This window comes from Pollachius pollachius (assembly GCF_949987615.1).
Source record: "Pollachius pollachius genome assembly, chromosome: 7".
Lineage (NCBI taxonomy): Eukaryota > Metazoa > Chordata > Actinopteri > Gadiformes > Gadidae > Pollachius > Pollachius pollachius.
In genome coordinates, this window is record NC_136940.1 from 18,575,599 (window position 1) to 18,602,144 (window position 26,546).

The 26,546-nt window shown below is 42.7% G+C and overlaps 1 protein-coding gene across 2 annotated transcripts in view; it reads left to right on the forward strand.

The window, feature by feature from the left end:
- LOC307078597 (epidermal growth factor receptor substrate 15-like 1) overlaps positions 1-26,546 on the forward strand; it is a 34,080-nt gene that overhangs the window by 2,224 nt on the left and 5,310 nt on the right. Inside the window, exons 4-25 of one of the 2 annotated variants that reach the window (XM_079740491.1) lie at positions 524-571; positions 884-979; positions 1,554-1,622; positions 1,809-1,934; positions 2,248-2,307; positions 2,844-3,086; positions 3,560-3,717; positions 4,477-4,633; positions 5,002-5,064; positions 6,663-6,748; positions 8,690-8,762; positions 9,155-9,316; positions 11,110-11,307; positions 12,920-13,084; positions 15,121-15,226; positions 15,504-15,560; positions 16,651-16,787; positions 16,997-17,063; positions 18,789-18,949; positions 19,089-19,182; positions 25,409-25,567; positions 26,274-26,290. In XM_079740491.1, the coding sequence (XP_079596617.1) occupies positions 524-571; positions 884-979; positions 1,554-1,622; positions 1,809-1,934; positions 2,248-2,307; positions 2,844-3,086; positions 3,560-3,717; positions 4,477-4,633; positions 5,002-5,064; positions 6,663-6,748; positions 8,690-8,762; positions 9,155-9,316; positions 11,110-11,307; positions 12,920-13,084; positions 15,121-15,226; positions 15,504-15,560; positions 16,651-16,787; positions 16,997-17,063; positions 18,789-18,949; positions 19,089-19,182; positions 25,409-25,567; positions 26,274-26,290 (2,502 nt within the window). Of the gene's footprint in view, positions 1-523; positions 572-883; positions 980-1,553; positions 1,623-1,808; positions 1,935-2,247; positions 2,308-2,843; positions 3,087-3,559; positions 3,718-4,476; positions 4,634-5,001; positions 5,065-6,662; positions 6,749-8,689; positions 8,763-9,154; positions 9,317-11,109; positions 11,308-12,919; positions 13,085-15,120; positions 15,227-15,503; positions 15,561-16,650; positions 16,788-16,996; positions 17,064-18,788; positions 18,950-19,088; positions 19,183-25,408; positions 25,568-26,273; positions 26,291-26,546 lie in introns of those variants that run through there. The other variant, XR_013811996.1, reaches the window with a different exon arrangement.

Consider the following 26,546-nt stretch of genomic DNA (forward strand, 5'->3'; position numbering starts at 1 on the left):
AGACAAGGGCATGGCCATGCCAGCATCACTCCCTCCCTGGAACAGATGCGGCTTGCTATCCACTCTCTACGCCCAATTTTTCCATTTCCATTTCTTATCAATCCTTATATGAGCTCATATTTATATTGTTATAGTTTCCACCTCCTTAATTGCATTAACTGTTTGAACAGAATATAACTTAATCGTCCCCCTATCCAAGATGAAATCTCTGAATATTAAAAACGGATCGGTCACATAGCACCTTTCATAGTAATGTACAGCATCATGAAATTTATTTGGTTTTCATTGTTAGTAGAACACTGTATTAGCCTCTAGTAATACACAGGTGCATGAGGGAAACAAAAGGTTGTTGGGGAGCTGTTAAAGAATCTTGTTGCTCTGTACCCATGAGAGTATAAAGCAATAAATAATTCAACCTCTTCACTAACTGCATCACTCACTCCTACCTCTCTTGGCAAACTCACATTGGTGGCTTGCCAGCGACAATGTGTTGATTCTGCTTTTGTTTGCTTTTATTTTTCAGATCTGGGATTTAGCTGACCCGGATGGCAAAGGCTATCTTGACAAACAGGTATAATAAAACACACAGACTCACACCATCCTTAACATCAGTTAAGGTTTACTCAGAACTTGAGTTTGCTTATCATTTGCTTGGATCCCAAACAAATTGAACTGTTGAGCTGAAATGTGTTTGACAACCAAATCTCTCTGCAGCTCATGTTGGGCATTGCAGTGAATCACCAGCTACCTCAAATCCCTGTGAAAGCCTTTTTGATGTGTTCAGGCACCTTGTGGCAGGTTCATACGAGTTGACTGTGATGCGTGGATACAAGCCTGCTAGTCGTTAAATATGAACCTCTGAATCTGTTTTGATCGTTCCCAGGGGTTTTATGTGGCCCTACGGCTGGTGGCGAGTGCTCAGAGCGGACAGGAAGTCAGCCTATCCAGTCTCAACCTCAACGCCCCCCCGCCCAAGTTTGTGAGTACAAGTTAATCTTCAACAGCTCCGAGGCCTTATGTAGCCTGTTGTGAAAACCACACTAAATTTTCAGCAGCTCTTAGGCCTTATGTCACCTGGTGTGGAAACGACAGTTCTTCTTCCACAGTGCTTACATTTACATTTACAAAACACTTTTATCCGAAGCGACTGACAACCATTCATACACACATACAAACACCCACGATGGAGTCAACCGCCGAGTCAAGGCGACAACCTAGCAACCTTCTGGTTACTAGTCCACCCACTCTGTCTCCTGAGCTAAGCCGACCTCATGTCCGCTGGTGCGGAGACAACACGCTGCTCTTCCACAGCTCTGAGGCCTTGCGTACCCTGGTGCGGATACCACATTCTACTCTTATTGTTAGTTAAGGGTTAGGGTTTATAATTTCCTAAATGTTTTAAAACAGTTCAAAAGTCTGTTACCTGTTCTGTAAAGGCATTCATTGTTGTATTGGATGTTAAATGAATCATTATGAAATGTAAAAGCAACAAAATGTAATTCTATAGGTCAAAATCTGTCATTTGACACTTCCTTTTATGGTTATTCTTGCAGAAGGACATCAGCAGCCCATCTCTGAGCAGCACCTCTTCGATCCCCATCGAGCCTCACTGGGCTGTCAGGGTTGGTACACCACATTGTATCACCTCTCATTTAGTGCTGGACTACCTCACAGAAGCTGTAGACGAATGACATGAATAATATATCTGAGAATGACACAAGACAACATGGCTACAGGAGGTGTGACAGTGTGGGGGCACTTAAGTAATGTACCTTTCCTTATTGTCTATGTGTGTTTCTAACCTTAAGCCTGAGGAGAAGAGTAAATTTGACGGCATATTTGAAAGCCTGGCGCCGGTCAACGGACTGCTTTCAGGAGAGAAGGTCAAACCGGTCCTAATCAACTCCAAGCTACCTCTGGACGTCCTCGGAAAGGTCTGAAATATTATTTAGCAATATCCTACAATTTCTTCAGGAGATCAAGATCAGAGTGTTATTTGAAAAACAAGATAATAACATTTACACTACAGATGGATAAGGATTATTGGTAATGTGTATATGTTAATCAGGGAGATAGAGTATTCTTTTTACAGTGCAATGACTAACAGAGCTGTGATTCACAGCTATTGGGATTGTGGTGCTTAAACAGTACTTATTTACTGTACTGAAAGTAAAGTTATCCCATTTGAAGTAGCTGTCGCACAGACAACAACAATCAAAAACTTGCAATCTGTTTTCTAACCTGCAGGTGTGGGACCTCAGTGACATTGATAAAGATGGACATCTGGATAAGGACGAGTTTGCAGTGGTGAGCAAGTCCATGTTTTTCTGCAAAAAGGAACCTGCACCTCATGTGGGGGAGTGGCCACCATTAGAGTCTGTATTAACCAGGAGCGGTTATACGGATATAGATGTTTTTGTCTATAATGTGAATTAAGTAAAATGGCTGTTCTTTGCTACATTCATAGTGGTATGGTGGTAGCATTGTCGCAACTGGGGCTTCCATCCTATAAGATATAACGTGTACATTGACATACCAACGCCTCTCTATGATTTGAGTAATCGTACTACTGACACTCCAAAAAACCCTCTCACTCACGCCACCCAGCCATCTGAGCTAAGCTAGTTTGCATCACACAGTTGCCACACAGCTTTTTAGAGCGGACCGAACTCTTTGTAAATTCTGAGTGAATTAAGTTTTATTCTGGGATAGGAGCTTAATCGTACACATTGCGACTCTACTGTTTTTGATTAGCGTAACAATTAGCGTTGAAAAGCAGAGTGGTGCCTAACTGTGTCCTTGTAATCAGAGCCCGTCTCCCTCTCCCCAACCGCCAACCCCAGGCCATGCACCTGGTGTACCGTGCGCTGGAGAAGGAGCCCGTGCCGGCGCTGCTGCCCTCCTCGCTCATCCCACCCTCCAAGAGGAAGAGGAGCTTGGGCTCCGTGACGGCCGGGCCCCCAAGCCTCCCGGCCAGCCCGCCCCCGCCCAAGGACTCTCTGCGCTCGACTCCCTCGCACGGCAGCATGAACTCCCTCAACAGCGCGGGCAGTCTGTCTCCCAAACACACGCTCAAATCAGGACAGGTAGCCCCACACACACTATGCATACCGCACACACACACAAACACACACAGCTGTGTTTATGAAGCAGATATAATAGTAAATGTTAAATTTCTGCAGTCCACAACAATTAAAAGAATGCAAGAACAAGCGTAATACCAAGGACAAATGATAGCTAATTCATCACTGAATTCAAATTGAATATCCCACACATGATCTGGTCTCCTATCACCCATCGGAAGCTGTGTCATTTTAAATTCTTACAGTTAAAAAGTTATGGTCGCCGACGCCGTGATTGAACTGCGGTGCAATCTAAAAACGTTGAGTGAGCATACTACTCGTCCACACCAATTTTACGGCAAAACAGTGACTACATATGGCATGGCCGTGTGGGGACTGTCCCCACGTCACGGACAGTGCATCAGAGGAACTGTAACGCCCCCGCTTTAGACTTCTCAGCAGGAAATCGCTCAACTTCCCCTTCCCTTCCCTGCCAGCATACGGTGAACTGGGTGGTCCCTGTGTCAGAGCGCGGTCGCTACGACGACATCTTCCTGAAGACGGATGCCGACATGGACGGCTTTGTCAGCGGCCTGGAGGTCAAAGAGATCTTCATCCACTCTGGCCTTCACCAGAACCTCCTGGCCCACATCTGGTAACGGGGACGCCTGCTTAATCGTTTAAGCCGTTGATAATCTATAGATAGTGCTCACCCTTTTCCCTGATGTATCATTGTAGGAAATGCATACTATCTAAACACTAATTCATAACACTATCATAACAACTAATTTTAGGTCTGATGTATTGCTGTACGCACTATTATGTTGAACGTCCTGCCACTTAAAAATAGCATTGTGAAGCATCTTATCCTAGTTATCTTTGTTGTTCACGGGGAATGGATTAACCTAGCAATTGATGCTCATAGAACACGCGCTTGGCACTTGTTCTATGAGCATCCTTACTGTACCGACAGAAATATATTGTTTTGTTTCTCATTCTTCTGACAAATGTTATTATTGTATGTCGCTTCGAAAAAAGCGCTGGCTAATTGTAATGTAAGTGTAAATGTCTGCTCCTTTTAGGGACAGGTGCAGTGGTAATAGACTGAACTAGCAGTGATAATTATACACTGACCATGCCGGGGCTCTGGCCACTATAAATGAAACACACCTATTTACCTACCCAAGGTTAATGCTGGGGGCCACACCTTGGTTTACATATATATATGTATATATGTATATGTATATGTGCTGTCGATTCCTATAATAATATAAATCAATACTACAGAGAAGCTGTTGTACATCCTTGGGGAAAGCGGGTTTAACTCAAACCACTGCAGCTAACCCAGTGCATGACCTTTGTGGCGCCTGAGCCTCTTCTCATCCTTGCCCCCCCCCCGCCCCTCCCCCACCAGGGCGCTGGCCGACACCAGGCAGATAGGGAAGCTGAGCCGGGAGCAGTTTGCTCTCGCCATGCACCTCATCCAGCAGAAGGTCGGCAAGGGCATCGACCCCCCGCAGTCCCTCACCCCGGACATGATCCCGCCATCGGAGAGGAGCACCCCTGTGCCCGTGGGTTTACGATACAAAACACACACCACAAGACCCAAGACTGCAGTAACCAAGTATAGCAAAATAGCAGAATTGCAGGCAACAACACATTGCTCGGAGTGCCTGGAGTCAATGCTGTACTTTTCTAACGTATCTTAACCAACAATGTGAATGTCAAAATGGTAAAACATCAACACTTAACATGCAAAATTTAGCAAATGTGGGGAAGAGTAACGGCGTAAAGTAAGTTTAAGAGGGACTTATTCATACAACGATTGTCAATGACGTGTGCACCTTTTTGCACCACTTACGAGACTAAAAGGCATGCTTTCTACAAATGGTGAAGTGATGGTTTTATGGTTTTATTTTGTCTGTTGGTGTGTCATCAGAGTTTGTCTGGCTACATGACCCCAGTGGGATCAGAGATGGTGGCTCTGTCTGAGATGAGAAGGGTAAGTGATATAATTCTCTTCACCTTTCCTCTTCTTCTTTCTCTGCTTTGGCAGCAGACTAACTTGTACATATGTTTTTATTAACTTGCTTTTTACTAAATTGCACTCACAAATTATGCCAAACCAATTGTCCAGCCTCAACGCAAGTAGAAGTCTTTCATGTTTTGTACCTATAATATGTTTCTGGCGATGAAATAATTGAAATAAGTTTTCATAGGTTCATAGGTTGTCAGGCCTGGTCAGCTACTACACTTTGATGCATGGCTAGCCTTACTGCTCTACCAAGGAGTGCACTTAAGATATTCTGATTCTCTTATTCTCTCACTCTCTCTCACTCTCTTGCTGCTGCTGATGGTTATATGCCCTCTCCTCACCCCCCCCCCCCTGTGTTTAATGGTTTTAGGCTATCATGTACAAGCTATGGGTAGGTAATACAGAGTGGAACCCACTAATGCTTTCAGTGGCTGTGGGACAGATTAGTGGAAAGCATTTGGGAGGCCTCCGGAAACTGCTCTCCTATGCAGTGCAGTCAAGTGCCCACTGGTTACCATCACAATACCTGCACTGTTCTTTTTAACAAAGGAATTACAAGGTGTTAAATCTTCAGAAACCTTTAGAATCAGTCCAAATTGTAGGGTTCTCTTCTTTTTTTATTTTCTTTTATTGAATGATTTCGTACATCTTTCCTCTTGCATTTTTAGATCAGTGCCATTTCAATGAACATTATAGCTTTCCCAAAACGCTGCATCTAGTTAGTCACACATGAGTTAGTCACATTGATTAATATGTTAATTAACGAGATCTGCTTAGGAACATTCAACATTGCCTATCAGAAATATCATATTGTCATCGACACGATTGTCATTAAGTAACACAATTGTAACTGTAAATCTAATTTAAAGTTGGCCAGCTACCGAAGAACTTTCTTCTTATTTTCTTATTGTTTTGTGCGTTGAACCTTACAAGGATTGTTTAAAGTGGGATTAACCATTTTCAAAGGACATTTAAGCAGACAAGAGCAACACACCTTTGTGTCTGGATAGTGTGTTGTGATGATAAACCCTTTTGCTTATCAAAGTCCTTGTCCCCAATCCTAACCTTCCCAACACACGTGGGGACCCTCCAGTCAGTGTCTCTTTTTCTGTGGTGCTCCTACCCCAACGTATCCACCGGTGTTCAACCATTCCTCCTTGGCCTTCCATCATCCTCTCTTACCTGCTTATTCCTTGCTGTTCCTGGGGCGGACAGCTCTTCCTTTCCTTTGTTTCTCGTGTCGGAACTGTTTGGCCTCTCCTCTGTCTTTCTCCCTCTGTGTAATGGTTGGACAATGAGCCTTACCTAGCAGACTTCTTGGTTCCATCTTGGTTCCATCTTGTTTCATAAAGCTAACTGAATGGTGGAAAAGGATGCAGAATTCTGCATTCTGCTCCCCCACCCAGGTAGCTTTAAGAACCAAGACGGCCGTAAAAAGGACCACATTGCTCGTTATTCTTTTTTTTTTTTTTCAAAAACACTGAAGAGCAAATATAAATATTTAACACCAAATGTTCAGTCTTTGTTTTATTCCATCTCTCTTCTGCGGCTGTTTGTCCTTGCAGGACAGCTCCAGTTCGGTAGGCTCCGGGGAGTTTACGGGCATCAAGGACCTGGACGACCTCAGCCAGGAGATTGCTCAGCTCCAGAGGTAAACAAAGCAGCCTCTTTCTGTTTTGCATGCCTTAGGACTAGGAAGCATCACCAGCCAGCCACACAACTTTGCATCACGCCAGAAACGCTCAAAGCCACATTTGGATGATCTCATTTAGGGCTCTTCACGTCCAGGCATGAGAAGGCCTATACAGACAAGTGTTATGAAACTTCAATTGAATTCAGTTTTATTTTTACGGCCATTAATCACAGTAACAGACTCAAAGGGCTTAACAGGCTATATATTTTTGACTAAAACCTCAGTCAAAACAGCAACTGTCTTAAGTTAAGATTGTGTGGAGCGTTTGGGAAGGCGATTATCGGTTGTGGAACAGAGCAGATATTTTGCAGAGCTGAATAATTGACTCCCTGTTTCTGAAGAAATCTTATCTTCACATTGATATGCAGGATAGTGATAGGCTATAAACATATCTTGGCAAAAACGTTGCTGACTCAAAATACCCACAATTCATTGCACAGCAACCTGATCATTATTTCACTGTGCATTCCAAGATTTATTTGTATTTGATTGTCTTCATAAGTATGCCTATTTCTGGGAAAATCCTTGAGTAAGCTGACAGTTATGAGAAACAGATGTGACCCTTTTTTTTCCCAGCACATATTTCTTTCATTTTACTTGAATGTATCTCCTCATCGTTTCGTAAACTTTGCATTGCGATAAATCCATTCTCACATCCACTGCTAGCAGGCAGAGTCACTGCTATCTCTAAAGGGTTATTACTTGCATTAGTATTAATGTGCTGTTAGCCACAAGTGATAAAATATACACTTAAAACAAAATAGAGCCATGTACAAGAATGGATGAGGTCGCACACTGCTCCTCTCTGGCCTTAACTCATCCCATCGCCCTCGCGCTTGATCCACTCATCCATCCATCCATCCACATTTCCTTTTGATGTGTATTTTATCCAACTTTTTGTTTTGTTTTGTCTGTTCACCACTTACTCTTCATGCTGCGTCAGCACTCTTGCATTTACCCAGTGGAATGCTCTCAGGTAAACGGACGTGCTAACTGATTCTGTCCACAGGCTGGCCTTCTGTCAAACCTACAGTCACACACACACTAATGCAGGTCTCATATTCAATCTCGTATTCGTATTCGCTCTCCTCTACTTCACTGACTCCTCCCGGTTTGCACGGTGCCACCACTAAAGCAAACACACCTGTCCCCCGCACAGTGCAGCAACTAGACAACAATCGCACACCCATTGACCATGACAACGGGGCATTATGATTCCAGCTTCAAGTCTGCCCTGCACATTACTGTGTGTTAGTTCAAGGAAATATAATGGCCCAACATGTAGAGCTTCTCTTTTATTGTTTTATTTATTGAGCTAAAAATATCATCAGAAAATCAGATCATCTCTCTTTTAAGTTGAGACCAGGAATTTAAAAAATAATTTGAGGTTCAGTCAGTTCCAGTGAAAACATCGAAAAGTAATAAAAACTATTGCAGACAAAGCCAACACTTGGATTCTGCGTACCTGTGCCGTGGTTCGTTAGCGATTGTGCGTTATGGTCTGTGACATTGTCAATTTGATGGAAACCTAGCCTGGTGGATTGTTCAAGGGTTAAACCAATCAGGGTGGTGTGTGTGTGTGTGTGTGTGTGTGTGTGTGTGTGTGTGTGTGTGTGTGTGTGTGTGTGTGTGTGTGTGTGTGTGTGTGTGTGTGTTTTCTTGCTCGTGTGTGTTTGCTTGTTTGCATATGTGTGTGTGTGTGTGTGTGTGTGCGCGCGCGCACTGGGGCGGTAAAGGGTGATTTTCTAATTTTATATATAACTAATGGTGTTGTCTGTTGTTGTTGTCTCTGTGTTTGTGGCTCTGTTGTTGGTCTTGCATTCGCTTGTTCTCGCTTTCTCTCTTTGTGTGTCTCTGTCTGCATGCATTGACCTGCACACGTGTTTGCACGGGTGCCAGAGAGAAGTTTACCCTGGAGCAGGACATCCGAGAGACGGAGGACGCCATCAGACACAAGGGTTCCGAGGTGCAGGTAGGACTCGTAGCTCTCCATCAACAAAGTCCAAAGTACAGTTATATGCCCACCTGGAAAGAGCTCAAATCGCAAACAATCAATGGTCTTTTAGAATCTAGCGGTATATAGATTTTATCCCTCGTTCATGGATCAGCATTGCAATTGTGTACTCTTGTAACAATGCTCTTGTAGAAGGTTGAATACATCAAAACTAGCAATCAAAACTTTCTACGATTCTATTTTATTAATCTTATAGAAGCGTGTATAGCATCACCCAGAGTTTGGTGTTGACCCCCCTCAGTTAAAAAGCAGAAGAGCCACAAACTTCAACAATTTATTTAACAACATATCAATGTAAGGGTCGATGAGCCATAGGATAAAAGCGGTTTCTGTCCTGCGCGTCCCATCAGGAGATGCAGAACGAGCTGGACCGTGAGACGGCCAGTCTGCAGGAACTAGAAGCTCAGAAGCAGGATGCTCAGGACCGGCTGGATGAGATGGACCAGCAGAAAAACAAGCTGGAGGACATGATGAACGAAGTCCGCATCAAGTGTCAGGAGGAGTCCCAGATGGTGAGGAAGGGGGAGGGGACGGGCGGTGTTGAAGAGGGGAGGGGAGCATTTTTTAGGAACTGCCAAGTGGAAAACATGCATCCAGCCACAAAATGGAAAACCCAAACGGCTGTGAGGATAAAAGACATGAGAGTATGTATGCAAAGTGGTTCTGACATCGTCGTGAAACAAAATATTTAGGCAATGAAATTAACCCACGTGAGGCACGAAAACATCAGAAATGACAGTGCACGGATGAATAAATGTACAGTAGAGGTCAGCATTGAGCTAAAATCAGACCTGATGGGATAGATTCAAACGTGTTTTTTTTACATTCGGGTAATAAAGTCCCAAAGGCTGACAAGCCAGCAACAACACATGCCCATCCCTTAACTTAAGTTTGTGGTTTCTTTGTTCACTTGGCCAATAGGATAAAATGGACAAAACACCATAAAACCAATGGCATGTCAGGCCTGACCTACATGCAAGCAAGCACGCATGCACGAACGTGCACACATGCATGCACGAACGCACACACACACACGCATGCACGCACGCACACACTTACACACACACGCACACACAAAATAAGCACATGATAGGAAACCGATTGCCTTTAATCAAGTAATTTAAAAAAAAATGAAAAGTAGAAAATCGTTGTTTTCGTATTGAGCGCGCCTCAACTAAAAACATACTCCATTAAACAAGCTATTACAAAAGAAGTTGGCTCACAAGGTGTTCTGGGATTGCAGGGAAAGTGTTAGTGCAGTGACCAATTCGGGTTTGGATGCAGACTGTAATTATATTAAGGACCTGAATCAAATTTCTATTTAGTTGTCTCTCAGCGGTAATGTAATGCTGAAATGAAGAGGTTACGTCATATCATTTTGTGATATGCAGCCTAAATGATTGACATAACAACAACAAAAAAGATTGTACCACATATTAGTTACTATAACTAGAATATTCGACTTGATGTCTCACTTGATAATGTTAGACATCTTTTGGTAGTCTGCTATTACCATAAACAATGTACAGATAAGCAAGGGATGTGCAGAGAGAGGGAGGAATGCTTGATAGATGGAAATATGGCGCCTAGCATAGGGAGCAAGTACTTGAATTACTGGCAATAGGACGGGACATCAATTCGGTTATTATCCAAAGTCGGTATCGTCTAAATTGATTGCCATACTTGGACAGGAGCGAATGAAACGGAATCTGGCAAATTAGAAACACAGGCGCTAGGACGCTTAAGACCAAACATTGCACTCAGGTTGTTAGGAGGCCGTTAGAACAGGTTGAAGAAGGATCAAGAAACAAAAAGACAGCAACATCTTATTCCACCCAAGCACTAAAGGCTTGTAGGATGGTTTGTGCTAATGAACACTTCCAGATGGATTACTCCACAAACACAGGGAGGTGTACCTGGACGTGAATCTTTCTCACTCTCTCGCACTCTCGCTCTCTCGCTCCCTATCTTTCCCTCTCTCTCGCTCCCCTCTGTCTGCTCCGTTTCCTGAAGAGCACTCACAAGCCTATGGGTCACAGCAGTAATCATAACATAACCTGTGAGGTTGACTTCATTCAAAAATTATGTTGTTTCTGTTATAGACATATGTTTGAATTTCGTTCCATGGAAAATCGTGACGTTTGATGGTAAAAACATTGGATCAACTAGGCCAAAATACACAATCTGTGATTGGGCACGAATAATGTATATATATATATACATATATATCTTTTTTTACATAACTTTTTTCAGTTAATCACTTCTTCCATGTGTTTGTACTCACTGCAACTCTCCTTCCCACCAGATCTCATCTTTGCAGAACCAGATCCACTCCCAGGAGTCGGACCTTCAGAGCCAGGAGGAGGAGCTGTGCCGGGCCAAGGCGGACCTGGGCCACCTGCAGCAGGAGGAGAACCAGCTTGAGCAGAGCCTGGCCGCCGGCAAGCTCCAGCTGGAGACCATCATCAAGTCCCTCAAGGCAACGCAGGACGAGATCAACCAGGTATCAACCTCTCTCGCTCTCCCTCCCCCCATCTCCCTCTCCCTCCCTCCCTCCCTGCAGCCCCCTCCCTACCTACTTACTTCCCAAATGTTAGTGTGCTTTATTTTTTTTTTCCATTATAAATTAAAAATGATTTATTATTCACCTACATTTGACAATTTAAAGCTGTTACAGCACGATAAACATAATTTATACATATAAGATGCTACAAAATGTTGCATTTTGGTTGACCTTTTGAACGGCAGGTCTTCCCATGTCAGCGGGTCAATTGTTAAAACCGGTTCAATCTTGTTGGAACCATCTCTAGCCAAGACACCTTTCTATTCGGTTGCAGTCAAGGAATAAGATGCACCAGCAGGGGGCACTCTCGCACTACAGAAGGAAACCGAGCAACTACACCACATTACAACATTCTGGCATCAAGTGGTTTTGTGGTTGTCTATGCTGTCCATCTCTCAATCAAGCTATTCATTTCAGTTTCCCTCCACCTTGTTATACTGCATAAAAATTTCCTCACATCAGTCAGTCACACACACGTCACACTGGATCTTCACTTCTGACATCACATCCCACACACTAATCAATCACACATCTCACCTCAAAACACCCCCTCCATCTACATCAGTTCCTGGACTCTCTCTCTCTCTCTCTCTCTCCTTCTCTCTCTCTCTCTCTCTCTCAAGGTCACAGGCAGGTTTCAAGAGAGAGAACAGAGCAGTTGATAATTTCCTCATGCTCACCTGCAATAATAACCCCCCTCCACCATTCACACATGAGGCATGCATACACAAAGACACACACACCAACTTACTTTTTGGATCCAGTAACCTTTTCGTGTTAACTTTCCTTCAAGCCCAAGGGAAGTCATGCCATAGTCCTACAGCATGTCTTTTTATTTTTTTATGCTCCACATTCTTCACGTAGTTCACTTCAGGCCCTTTAAGATGAGTCAACATGCCTCCCTACCACAGTGTTGTGGTGTCTGGATCTAGTTTAGTCCCTCTGTCGCTCCCACTCTCTCCCATCTTCACGAAGAGCACTAACCACTCTCTGGGTCACGGCCCTAATCAAAACATAACCCGTAAGGTCATCTAATTCAGAAGTGATGTTGTTTGCGCCATAGCCATAACGTTGAGTTGCGTCAAAAAAGACATCTTGACGTTTGTTTTAAGTTCATGGTTCGCTCTTTGTTTTTATAGGAAAACAAAGGGATTCTTTTCTTGAAACACCTGCAGGTTAAACTGTATTTTGCTCAATCGGAATGATCTCACTGTTGAGAGAGAGAGTCGTGATATAGCTCTTGGGGATTTGCTGATGCTGTTCAGTAAAGGCTGTAAAGAATGAAATGAATTTAGCACATTTACCTCACTTATTCTTTTATTCATTTGTTTATTATTTCATTATGGTTTCAATGCACCATAAGAAATATGAGGGGCGGAACTTAAATTAACTTAAATAAAATCATTTGGAACTCTGGAAGTTTATTTTAATAAAGACATTACTTTACGTCGCTTTAACAGCAGTAAAACACATAATGTAATCATGTTAGCTATAACCTAATAAGAATTCCAAAAGCCGACATCTAGTCTCAATGTGTGTGTGTCTCCGGTAGGCCCGCAGCAAACTTTCCCAGATCCAGGACAGCCAGCTGGAGGTGTCCAAAAGCATCGAACAGTACAACAGCAGTCTGAATGGCACCCATGGGGGCAGTATGACCAACCTGGCAGACATGAGTGAGGGCTTCACCGACCGGGAGAACGGAGGATTCCCACTCATGGTGAGAGCAACACACATGTATGTGTGTGTGTATGTGTGTGTGTGTGTGTGTGTCAATGTGCTGCACATTGTATATTGTTAATGCTGCATTAAGTTCTCAAAGCCACTGCTTTGTGAGCCTTGTGTTTATGTTCACTATACCCATGTTTTTGTTTGCCCAGGTTGTTACCCAATCCAATGAGATCTTCTCCATCTGCTTTGACACGAAAAACCTGTGTTTGCCAAAATCCTCTGCGATAAATTGATGGCTTCAAATCCTCTCTTGCTAAGACCTTGGTTTTAGTGAATCTCCCTGCCATTGCCATAAAGTTTCCGTCAGGACACGCCCCTATTCCCCCACACACAGACGAGGGTTAATCTCACGATGTCTGTGTGTCTGTTGATGTTCCTCATAATAACTTGGCATAAGAAAAGACAAACACATCCTTCAGGTTGAATGGTATCAATACTGCTGTGGATTCATTTCTGCCTGAACTGCACTAATACATAGATCCTGTACTTAAATGCTAACTCACCTCCCAGAATTAGCTGTCAAAATGAGTGACTTGTCATTTAGCTTTTTCTGTGACGTCATGCCTTAACGTCGAAATGTATTACATTTAAACTAGCTCGTAGCTTAAAATAACCCAGACATATCTGTATTCAATAAGGTTTGTGTCCTATCAAAGTGGATCATACGATTATTGGTTGGCGATGTTTGAAAAACATCGCCAACCAATAATCATGCCACGTCACTCACTGCATTTCCCAACCAGGCAATCCACTGAATAATGTTTATGTGATCTGCTTTCCTCTGTCTATCATCACAAAGAGCATTTTGGTTTAGAGGGAAAGATTAAGGTAGAAGGCTGTCTAGAGTACAAGCCCAGTAAACATAAATAACGTAGACTCTTTAAAAGGGATTTGATTGTGCCTACTATTAAGCTCAGTTTAGCTGTGAAGCTATGCAACCCCTATTATTTTCAGTCTTTTAATACCTCACATAGCTGAGATGATTGGACATAAATTGGACTGTGCCAAAGGGCTTTTAATACTTGAAAAATACCTGCACACCTGTGTTTATTTGCATGCTGGGTTGCAATTCTCTATTCTGCTTCCGTAGGGGGCGAGGGGAAGGGTTTGAGACGAAGACACTTTGTTTCTGGAGTCTATTCCATTATGTGTGTTTGTGTGTGTGTGCGTGTGTGTGGGCGTGTGTGTGTGTGTGTGTGTGTGGGGGTGGTGTCAGGGGGAGGGGTGCTCCACACTTCACATATCTGCGCGGCTGTGGCAGCAGGCCAGGGCTAAATGCTCTAACCTGTTGTGGCTCATTAGCAGCTCTCAGTTTCAATGGGAATCGCTGACCCGCAACACACTGCTGATCCCAGACAAATATACACATTGCTTGCACACACAAGCACAAGCACACACACACACACACATATATAGACTCAGACACAAACACACAGACATACCCATGCAAAGACACACAGACACGCACGCATGCACACACAAACACACACACACACACACACATAGCCGCTCACACACATACACACACAGACACACACACACTCACTGCCCCCTTTTCTGCGTTGCTGAGCTAGAGTTGTGCTGTGAAAGAATAAGGGGAAGCAATTTTCATTCTCTTATAATTTCCAATTTTCTCTGGGCTTTCTGGTATGGAAAGCTTTCTACACAGCCACATTCCTGTGTATGTCTGTGTCTGTGTGAGTATGCGTGTGTTTGTTTGGGTGTTTCAATGCCATTTCTTTTCTTAATGATCCATCTTAGACATTCTTGTAAAATGTTCACTCTCCCGTCCAAGTATCCACGTTTTTTTTAGCTTGATGGAATATAGCACCACCCATGCACATGTGAGCATGCAGTCATGCATGCACCCGTAGGTTATTTTACCTCCCAAGTTTGCATGCAGTTTGCTTGCATGCCACTTTCCATGTGCAAATGTACCAAAATGGGACCATTCTGTATCAAGCCCATTCATACTTGCTTTCCTCCCTCATTCTCTTCCTGTCTTTCATTGTCTCTCTCCTCCAGGAGGACCCATTTAAGATGAAGCAGTCGGTGTTCAATAGCCTGCCGCCGGAGGTCCACACCGACCCCTTCACCACAGAAGACCCCTTCAAAACCGACCCCTTCAAAGGTTTGCTGCCCTCTGGCCCCTCTCCCTGTCTAGAAATCCATTGGAGCTGATGTTTGGATGTGATACATGGATACGATGAAAGAAGACTATATCAGTGTTGATATGAGTTGTTTGCATACTGTATTACTTTATTACAGGAATAAAAAATCCTTAAATGTGGAGGCTTATTTATTGTATGTATGGCTTATTAGGGGGGTATTCTTAGCTTGTATCTTGTGATTGCCTTGTACAGTGTGTGACCATGTGTGACCCCCTCCTCCTCCTCTTGGCCCTGCAGGCGACCCCTTCCAGAATGATCCCTTCGCCAAGCAGCCAGTGGCATCGGCCAGCGCAGGTACGAGAGCCCTTGTGTCTTTTATCATGCTTCCCAGAGGCCTTGCGGACTGATCCTTCCCTTGGCTCCAGCAAGCGTCTCTCTTGCTGCAACCACAGAAGTGGCGACACTGAATCGGTGTTGCCATGACCTCGGAACAATACTGCCACTGTTCACTTGGACAACCATGGTCCTGTAGAGTTATATTCAGCGCTATAAAGCTGTACGAACAGTATTTATATATGTTGGGGCATGTCTATATGCGGTGTACCGAGAGGCAGCTGTGCAGCCTCTTGCCAGGTTATTCCATGTGTGTGCGTGTGATCCCGTGCCCGTGTGCATGTGAACCGTGAAATGGTGGCAAAGTGTGTGAACCATGGGTGTTCTGTACACTTCCCTTTACAGCGATATTGGATAGTTTCACTTCTCTTGCTCACAGGAGAGCAGATCGTGAATGATTGTTAATAAACAGCGGGTGAGTGTAATTAAAGCAGTTCACTCCAGGTCGCTGGACTCATTGGATCATTGTAGCTTCCCATCTACAGCGCTGTCAGAAGAGATTTGTCAAGCAGGCCCGTTCACTGCTGCACTGACTGTTGGTTCACGACCCGATGATACCTCTTTGTATATTATGTTTCATGTCATATGTGATACATGCCTGTCATACACACAGGCCTGTTAAGCCCTTTTGAGACTGTAACTGTGATTATGGGCTATACAAATACAATGGAATTGAATTGAATTATACATCATTATCCACGTAACAAAACAGTGTTCTGTCGAGGCTAAAGGTAGCCCTGGGGTTGGCTGTTGTTTGGTTGCTTTTCGTGCAGCGGACCGTACAGCTGAAAGTGCAAACTGATAGTGAAATTCATGACCAGATGGTTCACTAGAATGCTTTCAGATTTTTTTTTACGAAATGTTCAATTTCAGAAGAAATAAAGAAAATAAAACGGTTCCAAAATAATTGCCGGACCTTGAATCCTTTAGGCCGAAGGGTTGAGCCAGTCCAATCTTAAATCCTACATGATAATGTAAATGCAGCCTTTTTGGTGTTAATCAGGAGTGTGTTCTTTGTGAACTTCGGCTAATGTGTGTCCGCTCCCCCCAGACCCGTTCGGAGGAGATCCATTCAAGGAGGCGGATCCGTTCAAGGCCTCATCCGAAGACTTCTTCAAGAAGACAGCAAAGACAGACCCCTTCTCCAATGCGGACCCATTCAGTAAAAGCACCACACTCCCATCCAAGGTACCTAGACTGGCATGTTTATAATATGACTAAATAAATGATCAAATAAATGTATATGTACACGTTTGCACAGCTAAGTCTAAGCTTGTTTGTAAGCATTAAAGCATGGGGCATTTGTTTGTAATACGAGCATGATCACATTAAGGGTGGGAGTGTAACACAGCGATTAACAAAGTATATTCATTTGCTTTATTATGTGCTTCTTTCAGCAGACCACCAGTCACTTTACAAGCAGTGACCCATTCATATCAACTAGCCCCAAACCCAAAGGACCAGGTAACGTAGTGTTTTCTTTCCTGCTACTTTATAATTCAACTTTTTTAATTAGCAGACAATGAACCACATTTTGAGGCCTTCTACCACAGATAGAACAGATTTCAAGTTGCCGTGCAAGTTATAGTCTGAGTATCTACTAATATTTGTAATGGTAAATCCAGTTTATCTTTAAGACTGGAAGCACTTCATGCAGTTATACTTGATGCTTGATGACCCCTCTTAGACATGGCAGTATACCAAGCTTTTTAATTGCACAATTCCTAATTGAACTTGCATTTTGTTTGCACATCACAATGTAATTTTTGATTTGCTAGGACTCTCCACACACAAATTCTATTCTATTCAACCTTTCTGTCTGTCTGTGTCTGTCTGTCTGTCTGTCTGTCTGTCTGTCTGTCTGTCTGTCTGTGTCTCTATTTCTTGCACTCTCTCTTGGTCTCTAACTTTATTTGTTATGTTTTTTATTGAATGTTGTTTTAAAATGAGCCGGCCTCCCACCTTGACGTCATGTTATTAGCAGAGCCAGCGGTCTCACCTCAGCACCCCATCGCGGCTTACCACTCACAGACACAACAAAAAACGGGCCTTTTCCATAAGGATCACGCAATTGAACCCCATTATTAAAATCAACACACCAGCTCGCCCACTCAATCAGTTGGTTGTCTCACACTTAGGGGCAAAAAAAAGCGTGTTTTGTTTGCTTTAGGATATGAAGTTGCTCTATACAAATAAACACACACACACACGTGCAAGGTCATGTAAAAGACCATACGGTGTGTGTGTGTGTGTGGGAGTGTGTGTGTCACACACACTCTCTTATGAAGGATAGGAAGGATAGTTGGAACTCTATGAAACCCACACACGTGGAGGGTCACACAGAGGGCCAAAGTGTGTGTCTGTGTGTGTATGTGTCGTATCATGTAAGAATAATGGTTGGAACTCCATCATATGAGACCCACACACGTGGAGGGTCACATGGGGGGGGGGGGGGGGTGTGTGTGTGTGTGTGTGTGTGTGTGTGTGTGTGTGTGTGTGAACTCCATCATATGAGACCCACACACGTGGAGGGTCACATGGGGGGGGGAGTGTGTGTGTGTGTGTGTGTGTGAACTCCATCATATGAGACCCACACACGTGGAGGGTCATATGGGAGGGGGAAGTGTGTGTGTGTGTGTGTGAACTCTATCATATGAGACCCACGCTGGGACCACTGTTTCCACAAGCTCCGGTTAGCTTGTCTGTTTGCCTATTAGACCCGTGGCTGGCAGACGGGGAAGGCGTCGGGTAAAGGCCACACGCTCAGTGTCAACATCCACTTCTGAAGTTCACTGCAACAGGTGTTTCACATTGGCCACAGCAAGACGCCACGTTTACATTTATTCATAAAATACCCATTTAATTTACACTTGCATATTTATTATTTTTCGGGGGAAGGATATTGGCTGTGACTAATTCATCAGGACCAGCCAAGAAGGATCAAACTTGTTTTTGGTGTCCGTTCCGATTCGCACGGTGTTTGAGGGAAACGGTAACATAAAGCGCTGAATAATAATGTGTCAAGCCAATTCAACACGAGGTTGACGTGTGCATTTCTCTTTTCGGAAGGAAAAAACATGATTGGAAACCTATGCAATGTTTCATGTATAGTGCATCAATTCTTCTTCTGTATAGGTCATTAACATAGACAGTGATGCGTAGCTAAGCTGCCCTTGTAATGGGTTTCAGACCTGTTTGGCACGTTGGACCCATTCGGCAGTGGTTCCTTTAGCAGCGGTGGCGGTGGCAGCAGCACCAGCAGCGCTGGGGGCTTTGCGGATTTCAGCCACATGGCAAAGACAAGGGACCCCTTCGAAGGCAGGGCCAGCTGGCTGCCCGACTACCAGAAGGTACCTGACGGAAGGGGGGAAAACCTAAGGGAAGTCTAGAGATACTAAATGATCTAATAGTGTAGGCTCCCCTACTTTGTTGGTGTATTTTATGCCCGCCTTTCTAGTATTTTTCTGTGTCTAACTGTCACATTTCCAGTCAGGGTTTGTAGATGATCCATTCACCAGGAAGAATGACACACCAGCTCTACCACCGAAGAAGACTGTTCCTCCGAGGCCGAAACCCCCCAGTGGTAAGTGTGTGTGTGTGTGTGTGTGTGCGTGTGTGTGTGTGTGTGTGTGTGTGTGTGTGTGTGTGTGTGTGTGTGTGTGTGTGTGTGTGGGAGAGCGAGAGCGAGAAGAGGATCATTTTAGCTGTTTTCTGTAATGAATGATATGACTATGAAAATATTTGTTTGCGATATGTTCAAACAAAGCAAATCAGCAAATGCCACACATTACCACAATTAAGCAGACAGTTCAAAGCCTTCTATTTCTACAGAGGCATAACTAATACTTTATTGCATATTTTGATGAAAATATTAGGTTGGATTCTTAGGTCAGATTACTAAATGTTTGTTGTCGACACGTGGTTTACAAACAAGATAATGGTAAGGCAAGGGCGCACTCGTTATTTAGGTGCAGTCAACAGTGTCTGGCTGTTTGGCTGTGAGAGGGCTTATCACTGATGGGGGTTCAATGAGCTGCCCTCAGGCTTCAGGTCAAACAAGTGACTCATCTCTTTCCACAAATAAACAATTATCCCTCCTCATTTAAAACTTTCAAGATGAAGCCATAAACATTCACGTTTTAAGCCTGCACTCTTGCTTCTTTCACGTTTTTGTTTTGTTGGTTCGATGAGATGGATTTTATTGAAGACCCTCATCATGTTGAATAATTTCAAACAGGAGTTCAAAATAAGCGAGGCAGAAGTTGCATTCAATTTGCGTTCAGCAGCAAAGCTTGGTGTTGCTTCTAACTTGCTATCCATTTTGCCAATAATGCCAAAAACGCACAGGCAGATACTTCTGTTTCTCACTTTATGAACCAAATTCTTTGTTAACTTTTATTGTTTTTTTAATTGGGGAACACTCTAAAAGCTACTTCCCTTGATGGTGGTAGACTAACACTCTCCTCCTACTCTGTTCTCACTCTGTAGCGTCTTCTCTTAGCAGAGGCAGAGCAGCATTCAGTAAGTAGGCCTGCGTGCCAACCTAGCATAGCATTCTTGGTGAAACCTGTGTAAAGTGGATGTCGTGCTAGTGAGTAGTGGTGAATGTGCCACCTCCCCCCCACCCTCTTCCAAATTTGAATAATTCAAGGTGGACTTTCCTCCAATACTCACACTGTCTCATTTAAAAAGTGGCCTACTGACTCAGTAAGGCACACACACATACACACACATACTATACATACATATATGCATACATAACTTTTTCCTCTCATAGCCAGTGACTCTTTACCAAAGAGCGCATTGTAAGGGAACATCAGAGCTCCCAAATAGAAAACTATCAGCTCACCCAGTCCTTTTTTATTGAAATATACAGTGTTCATGTTTGTGTCTGTTTGTATGTGTGTTATGAATGAATGAATTGTGTGTTTTTCATGTTACTATTAAATGCTTTAAAGAAGCACTGAGAGACATGAAATAAAATGAAAAGCTACTTAAGTAAAGCCAACGAATTAGGGGAAGATAAGCTGATAAGAACATAAAGGGTACAGTGCAGGGGTCTGCAGTCACAGTTCTGGTCCCTGCTTCAATATAATACACATTTTAGTTTAATACACAAGCTAGCTGAGCTAGTCTTCTAATAAAATAGTATTGCAAAAAAATACAAACATCTCTTCTTTAACCTCTTTTTTCTTCACTAACCAACTTTCTCTGGATGTAAAGTGTGCAATCTCATTTTTCAGAGCGCTTTCTCCAGGTTAGAGAAATGTCAGCCTTATTGTTTCCTTTCCTAATGCCTCTATTTGGGTCTGAAAAAGCAAGGAAATTCTGTCTCATCTAGAAGGATGAGTGATTACCATAGCTTATGTGTCTTTAGTTAACAATAGATAATATTTTATTTTTAGATTTGACCAATTTCACAAAGCTTTGCAAGCATGATTTTACTTTTAGACATGAGGGAAACTAGCTATATAAGTACATTTTAAAGATGAAGGAAATCTCTTATTCTGTTGTTCCTCTCTGAGTTGTTATGGTAGACCAGCAGGATCTAGCAGGTTCTACAAAGTATTGTACATTTGTCAAAAGGCTCGTCCTTGCTATGGTTCAGTTAAAATGAAGCTGTTTGCTCTCATTTTGTTTTTTAGTTTTGAAAGTCAAGGTATGGTATGAGTCATGGTATCATGACACAGCTAGGTTTTAATGTTCTTTGATCACATAGGAACATGCTTTTACCAAGATTCTAAGATTTGAAAAAAATCAAATAAAAACAGTGTCTAACATGTTATAATAGTACACTAATTATTAAAATAATTTATACAACTATATGAAAAACCTTTGGACTTTACCAATGACACTACAAACCCCTGACTGTGCATAGTTTACATTATGAGACATATGACCTGATACATTTCATCGGGAACAAACATGTAACCATTTAGAGAGTCAGGCAACAGAGTAAGACTTACATATTCAAATATGGTGAAAATATGGAACATCAGCAGTCTTCAAACACTGAAACACTGAGTATAAATAAATACATTGAATAATATATATATTAGGGATGTCCATCTCTCCTTCATAGCACGATCCGATACATATCTAGATACATGTGCTGTGATACAATTCAGGGATGATACATTTTAATGTATCAATGTTCTATCGGTATATATCTATATATATATATATATATATCTATATATATATATATATATATAGATATATATATATATGCACAGTATATCGTTAGAACATTGAATCGAATCGTTCAATATTAAAATGTGTTTTCAACTTTGATTCGATGCGATTCGATTCAATTTCGTTAGAACATTGAATCGAATCGCATCGAATCGTTCCATATTAAAATGTATAGTTTTAATATGGAACGATTCGATTTGTTAGAACATTGAATCGAATTGCATCAAATCGTTCCATATTTAAATGTATCGTCCCTGAATCGTATCACAATCGTACACACACACACACACACACACACACACACATACACACACACACACACACACACACATGCAAGCACATACAATCCCACACACATGCAACCTCACACGTGTGTGCGCAGTACAAAGTTGAAAACACAGCAGAGGATAGTTTACATGAAGAGTGTGGGAAACCAGTATTTCTTTGAACAGGAAACATTGTCATTGTGGGCAGAACTAGATACATTTCAAAGATGGCAGTGTCATGCACTAGGCTTAACCTTTATCAATGTCCCTTTAACTCCTCACGACCACGAGAGGTTTGGCTGAATGAAGCTGTGACATTGGCAGCATGGTCTGCATGGTATTACCTTACCCTCCACCATAGATTTGGGTCAGCAGCTTTCATTTTCATGAAATTTTCAACACACTGCAATTTTATGCGATATGTGATGGGGTGGGAAGTAAATCCAGGCTCAATTGCACAAGATGACTATACGTATAATTGTGTATGTTTGCATGTATATATGTGTGTATATATATATATATATATAGATACATTCTCGCTCGATCTCTCTCTCTTTCTCGGCCTCTGTCACTGTCTCTCTCACTCTCTGTCTTTCTATACAATAGCCAAGATATAAGTGTAGTTGATGAGATTTGTTGAATGCAGCGGTTTAGCACTGACCCATAAAAAGTGCAGCATTATTTGACCATTTGTAGCCCATATCCCTGAAGTGTATCTAGTGCAGAGCTCTCCATAGTCATACCTTTAGTACCTTTAGTGTGAAGGTGTTCAAATGCAATAAGGCTTTAGATGTTTTTGCCATCTGCCTGGCCATTTAACTGATGCATGACGTCTCTAGGAGAAGAAGAGTTTTTAGAAACGGTATGAGGCTGGCGTAATGGGTCTTACACATTTTTTTAAAAAAGGGCCTTTAATAACAGTGGGATTGGTAGGAGATGATTTTGTCCAACCCTGGTTGGATAGTTTTAATAAAACCACTGAAATTCTAAAATATACACTACTGTTAAAAGGTTTGGGGTCACTTAAAAATGTCCGTATTTTTTGAAAGAAAAGCATTGTTTTTTTCAATGAAAATATCATTAAATTATTCAGAAATACAGTCTAGACATTGTCAATGCGGTAAAAAAATGCTAATTTAAGGTTTGAAAACCCTTGTGCAATTATGTTAGCACAGCTGAAAACTGGGTTTTCATGGAAAAAATGAATTTGACTGTGTGACCCCAAACTTTTGGAAGAGAAACAACTGCAAAACTTGCCGTGGCTTAATAATAGCATTACTCACTCTAAACTCTGTCTATCTTGACACAAAGCAAAGTTGGTGCAATTCTGTGTGAATGTGTGCGCCTGCCTCTGTAAAAGTGATGTGTAAGAGCGTACTATTTGTGGTTTGCGCTGCTGGTGCTGGCAGCACACACCCTAGCATGCTTCCTCTTTTCTCTATGTGTCAGTGGGTTTGTCAACAAGCCTGATTGAGTGAGAATTGCCCTGCAAGCTGCCTCTTATTTCAGCCCATCTTTCTATCACTACATCCCTCTCCATTGACACAAACACACACACACACAGACACACACACACACACACACACACACACACACACACACACACACACACACACAGGAGTTATGGTGGTATGGTGGATGAGGAGGTGCTGATGTGGATGAGGAGGTGCTGATATGCTGGATGGAGGGGGCTGGTGTGGTGTATGAGGAGGTGCAGATATGTTAGTTGAGGAGGTGCTGATATGGTGAATGAATTGTAGGAGATATGTTTGCTGAGGAGGTGCTGATATGGTGGATGAGGAACAGATATGTTAGTTGAGGAGGTGCTGATATGTTGGATGAGGAGCAGATATGTTAGTTGAGGAGGTGCTGATATGTTGGATGAGGAGGTGCTGATATGTTGAGGAGGAGGAGTAGATATGTTAGCTGAGGAGGTGCCGATATCGTTGAGAAGGAGGAGCAGATATGTTTGTTTAGGAGGTGCTGTTATGTTGGATGAGGAGGAGCAGATATGTTTGTTTAGGAGGTGCTGTTATGTTGGATGAGAAGGAGCAGATATGTTATTTTAGGAGGTGCTGATATCGTTGTGGAGGAGGAGCAGATATGTTAGTTTAGGAGGTGCTGATATGTTGGATGAGGAGGAGCAGATATGTTAGTTGAAGAGGTGCTGATATGTTGGATGAGGAGGAGCAGATATGTTAGTTGAAGAGCTTCTGGCATGGTTGTGATGTAACAAAGAGTAGTTAAATGTCAAGCTGAAATGGATTGCCCGGCAGAGAAGGTTTCTCAGTATCTCTTGTGAAACCACCCCCACTTCTCTCACCCTCTGCCCGGGACGCACAGCGGGGTCAGATGAGATGCAGCACTGGATCGCTATCAAAACATATTGATGTGTGACAGCAGTTTGCCCGAACTGTGTGGTTAACAGCTACACACCAGCATCAGGCGTGTGCACGGTTCCCACGATATTCTGCCGCCTTTCTGCAACCATGCAGCCCTTTCTGCACTTTAATGTACAATAGACTGAACCTCGTTCCAATATTTTATAATGCAATGACCAGAGTTCCACTCCAGAGTTGAAGTGTTGTGCTGAAAGTGTTGTACTGAAGTGCACGGTGAGACGATGAATTTATAAAGGATATTGGTTTGCGTCTGGTAAAGGGGTAAACCACAGTAAGTGTTGGTTGTTGTGGGTTGAAACCCCTAGCCCACGGAGCTCAGCAGCATTCCAGAATGTCCCTAACATTGCACACTAACAGTTTTGGGTTTGGCTATTTACTGAATTTCTCTTTCCCTCTCTCATGTCTTACTTGTGATTTGTTATGTTTGTGTGTCAGAATAACAACATTCTCTGGATGATTAAATGCCACATGCAGACATTCAGCTTTTTGTTGGTTTCAAATGGTTCTTCCAACACATATTTGTCATATTGCAACAGATAAAAGAGCAGCGAGGAAGTCGATGAGTAAAATAAGATGTATCCCACCAGAATGTGTTATTATTTAGGAACTGAAATTGCACGTGAAAATGGTTGCTGCAAAGTGATAACAAATGACAGGCCTAACTTTTTAAACCTTTTGCACTTTGTCTTTGCACCCTCTTTCCATTTAGTGTAGCCCTGCCTTCAATCATAACATGCTTCTTCTGTCCTAGTTGTACATGATTTGTATATTCAATGTTTGTGTTGATTCCAGTGTCCAACAAGACAGCATTTTGTACTTTATTTAAATCAACACAATTGGCACTCATTGGTTTGCATGTAGGATTTACTCCTGTAGTTTTTACAAATGTAATCTCTGCTTCCTCCCCCCTCTGCTTTTGTCTTCCCATTCGACCGCTCCCTTCCAGGTAAGACCACCCCTGTCAGCATGTCCAGTGACCCCTGCAAACCTCCCCCGGACCCCTTCCAGCCCTTTGGAGTGGAGGCCGCTGACCCCTTCGCGAGCAAAAAGACCCTGGGAGACCCTTTCAGCGGCAAAGACCCCTTCGCCCCGTTTTCAGCAACAAGTAAACGTCCTTCATTTTTGCTGTTGGCACGTTTATTGAATGCACTGCATTAATGTATACAACTCCCCTGCCTTCAAATGAGAGTAGCCACTGTTTCTTAAGGGGTATATAAAAAGTATGAAAATTGTCTTATCCAGTCATTATTGTCTTATTAAGTTACAACGTCTTCAGTGTGTGAGAAAAAGCTCAAAACAATCACCAGTGTGGGAAGTGGATGCCGGGGCTGTGCATCGGTCTACTGCAGCCGGCATTGCACATGTGCTGGTGCAGGAAAAGGGTGTTAGCCCTTTTTGTGGTTTTTGGTCTGTGTGAATGCGAGTGTGTGTTTGTGTGTGTGTGTGTGTGTGTGTGTGTGTGTGTGTGTTAGAAGAGCATTTAATACTGATTCACCTGCCTTCTGATAAAGCACACATATCATGTGCTTTATCACCCGTGTGATAAGGCCCACATGCAACGATTCAAATGAAAACAACAACTGCTGTCTGCACTCATTAGCAGAAAATACCAATTTGAATGGTAGGCAGAGCCAGGGCACACGCCACGTTAATTGAGACATGTCGCAGGCAGCTCTGTGTATTAAAAATCAGGTTACATGAAACGGAGGGAACCTTTCATAAAAAATGATTCAAGATTTTATAGAGGTTAGAAAATCTGGCTACGCACTGACTTCATAATCATTACTTTTCTATCCTTTTTTTTCTGACAGGACCCGAAAAACCCAAGGTAAGATATATCACTTTTCTTGTATTGTTTGAGTTCGAAAGAAATGATTGGGAACTCTTCGGAGATTGATTTAGAGCATGTTTCTCTTTCGAGCTCCCACAGCAGATAACCATGTTCTGTATTGTCTCCATAGCAGCAGCTTTAATTTAACATTGAGAAAAATGTACAGTGTGGACATTTTTGTGCACAATGCTAGCACGCTAACCTCCAGATGTTCCTGATTACTTTTCCTACATTTTAGAAATGGAGGAAAACC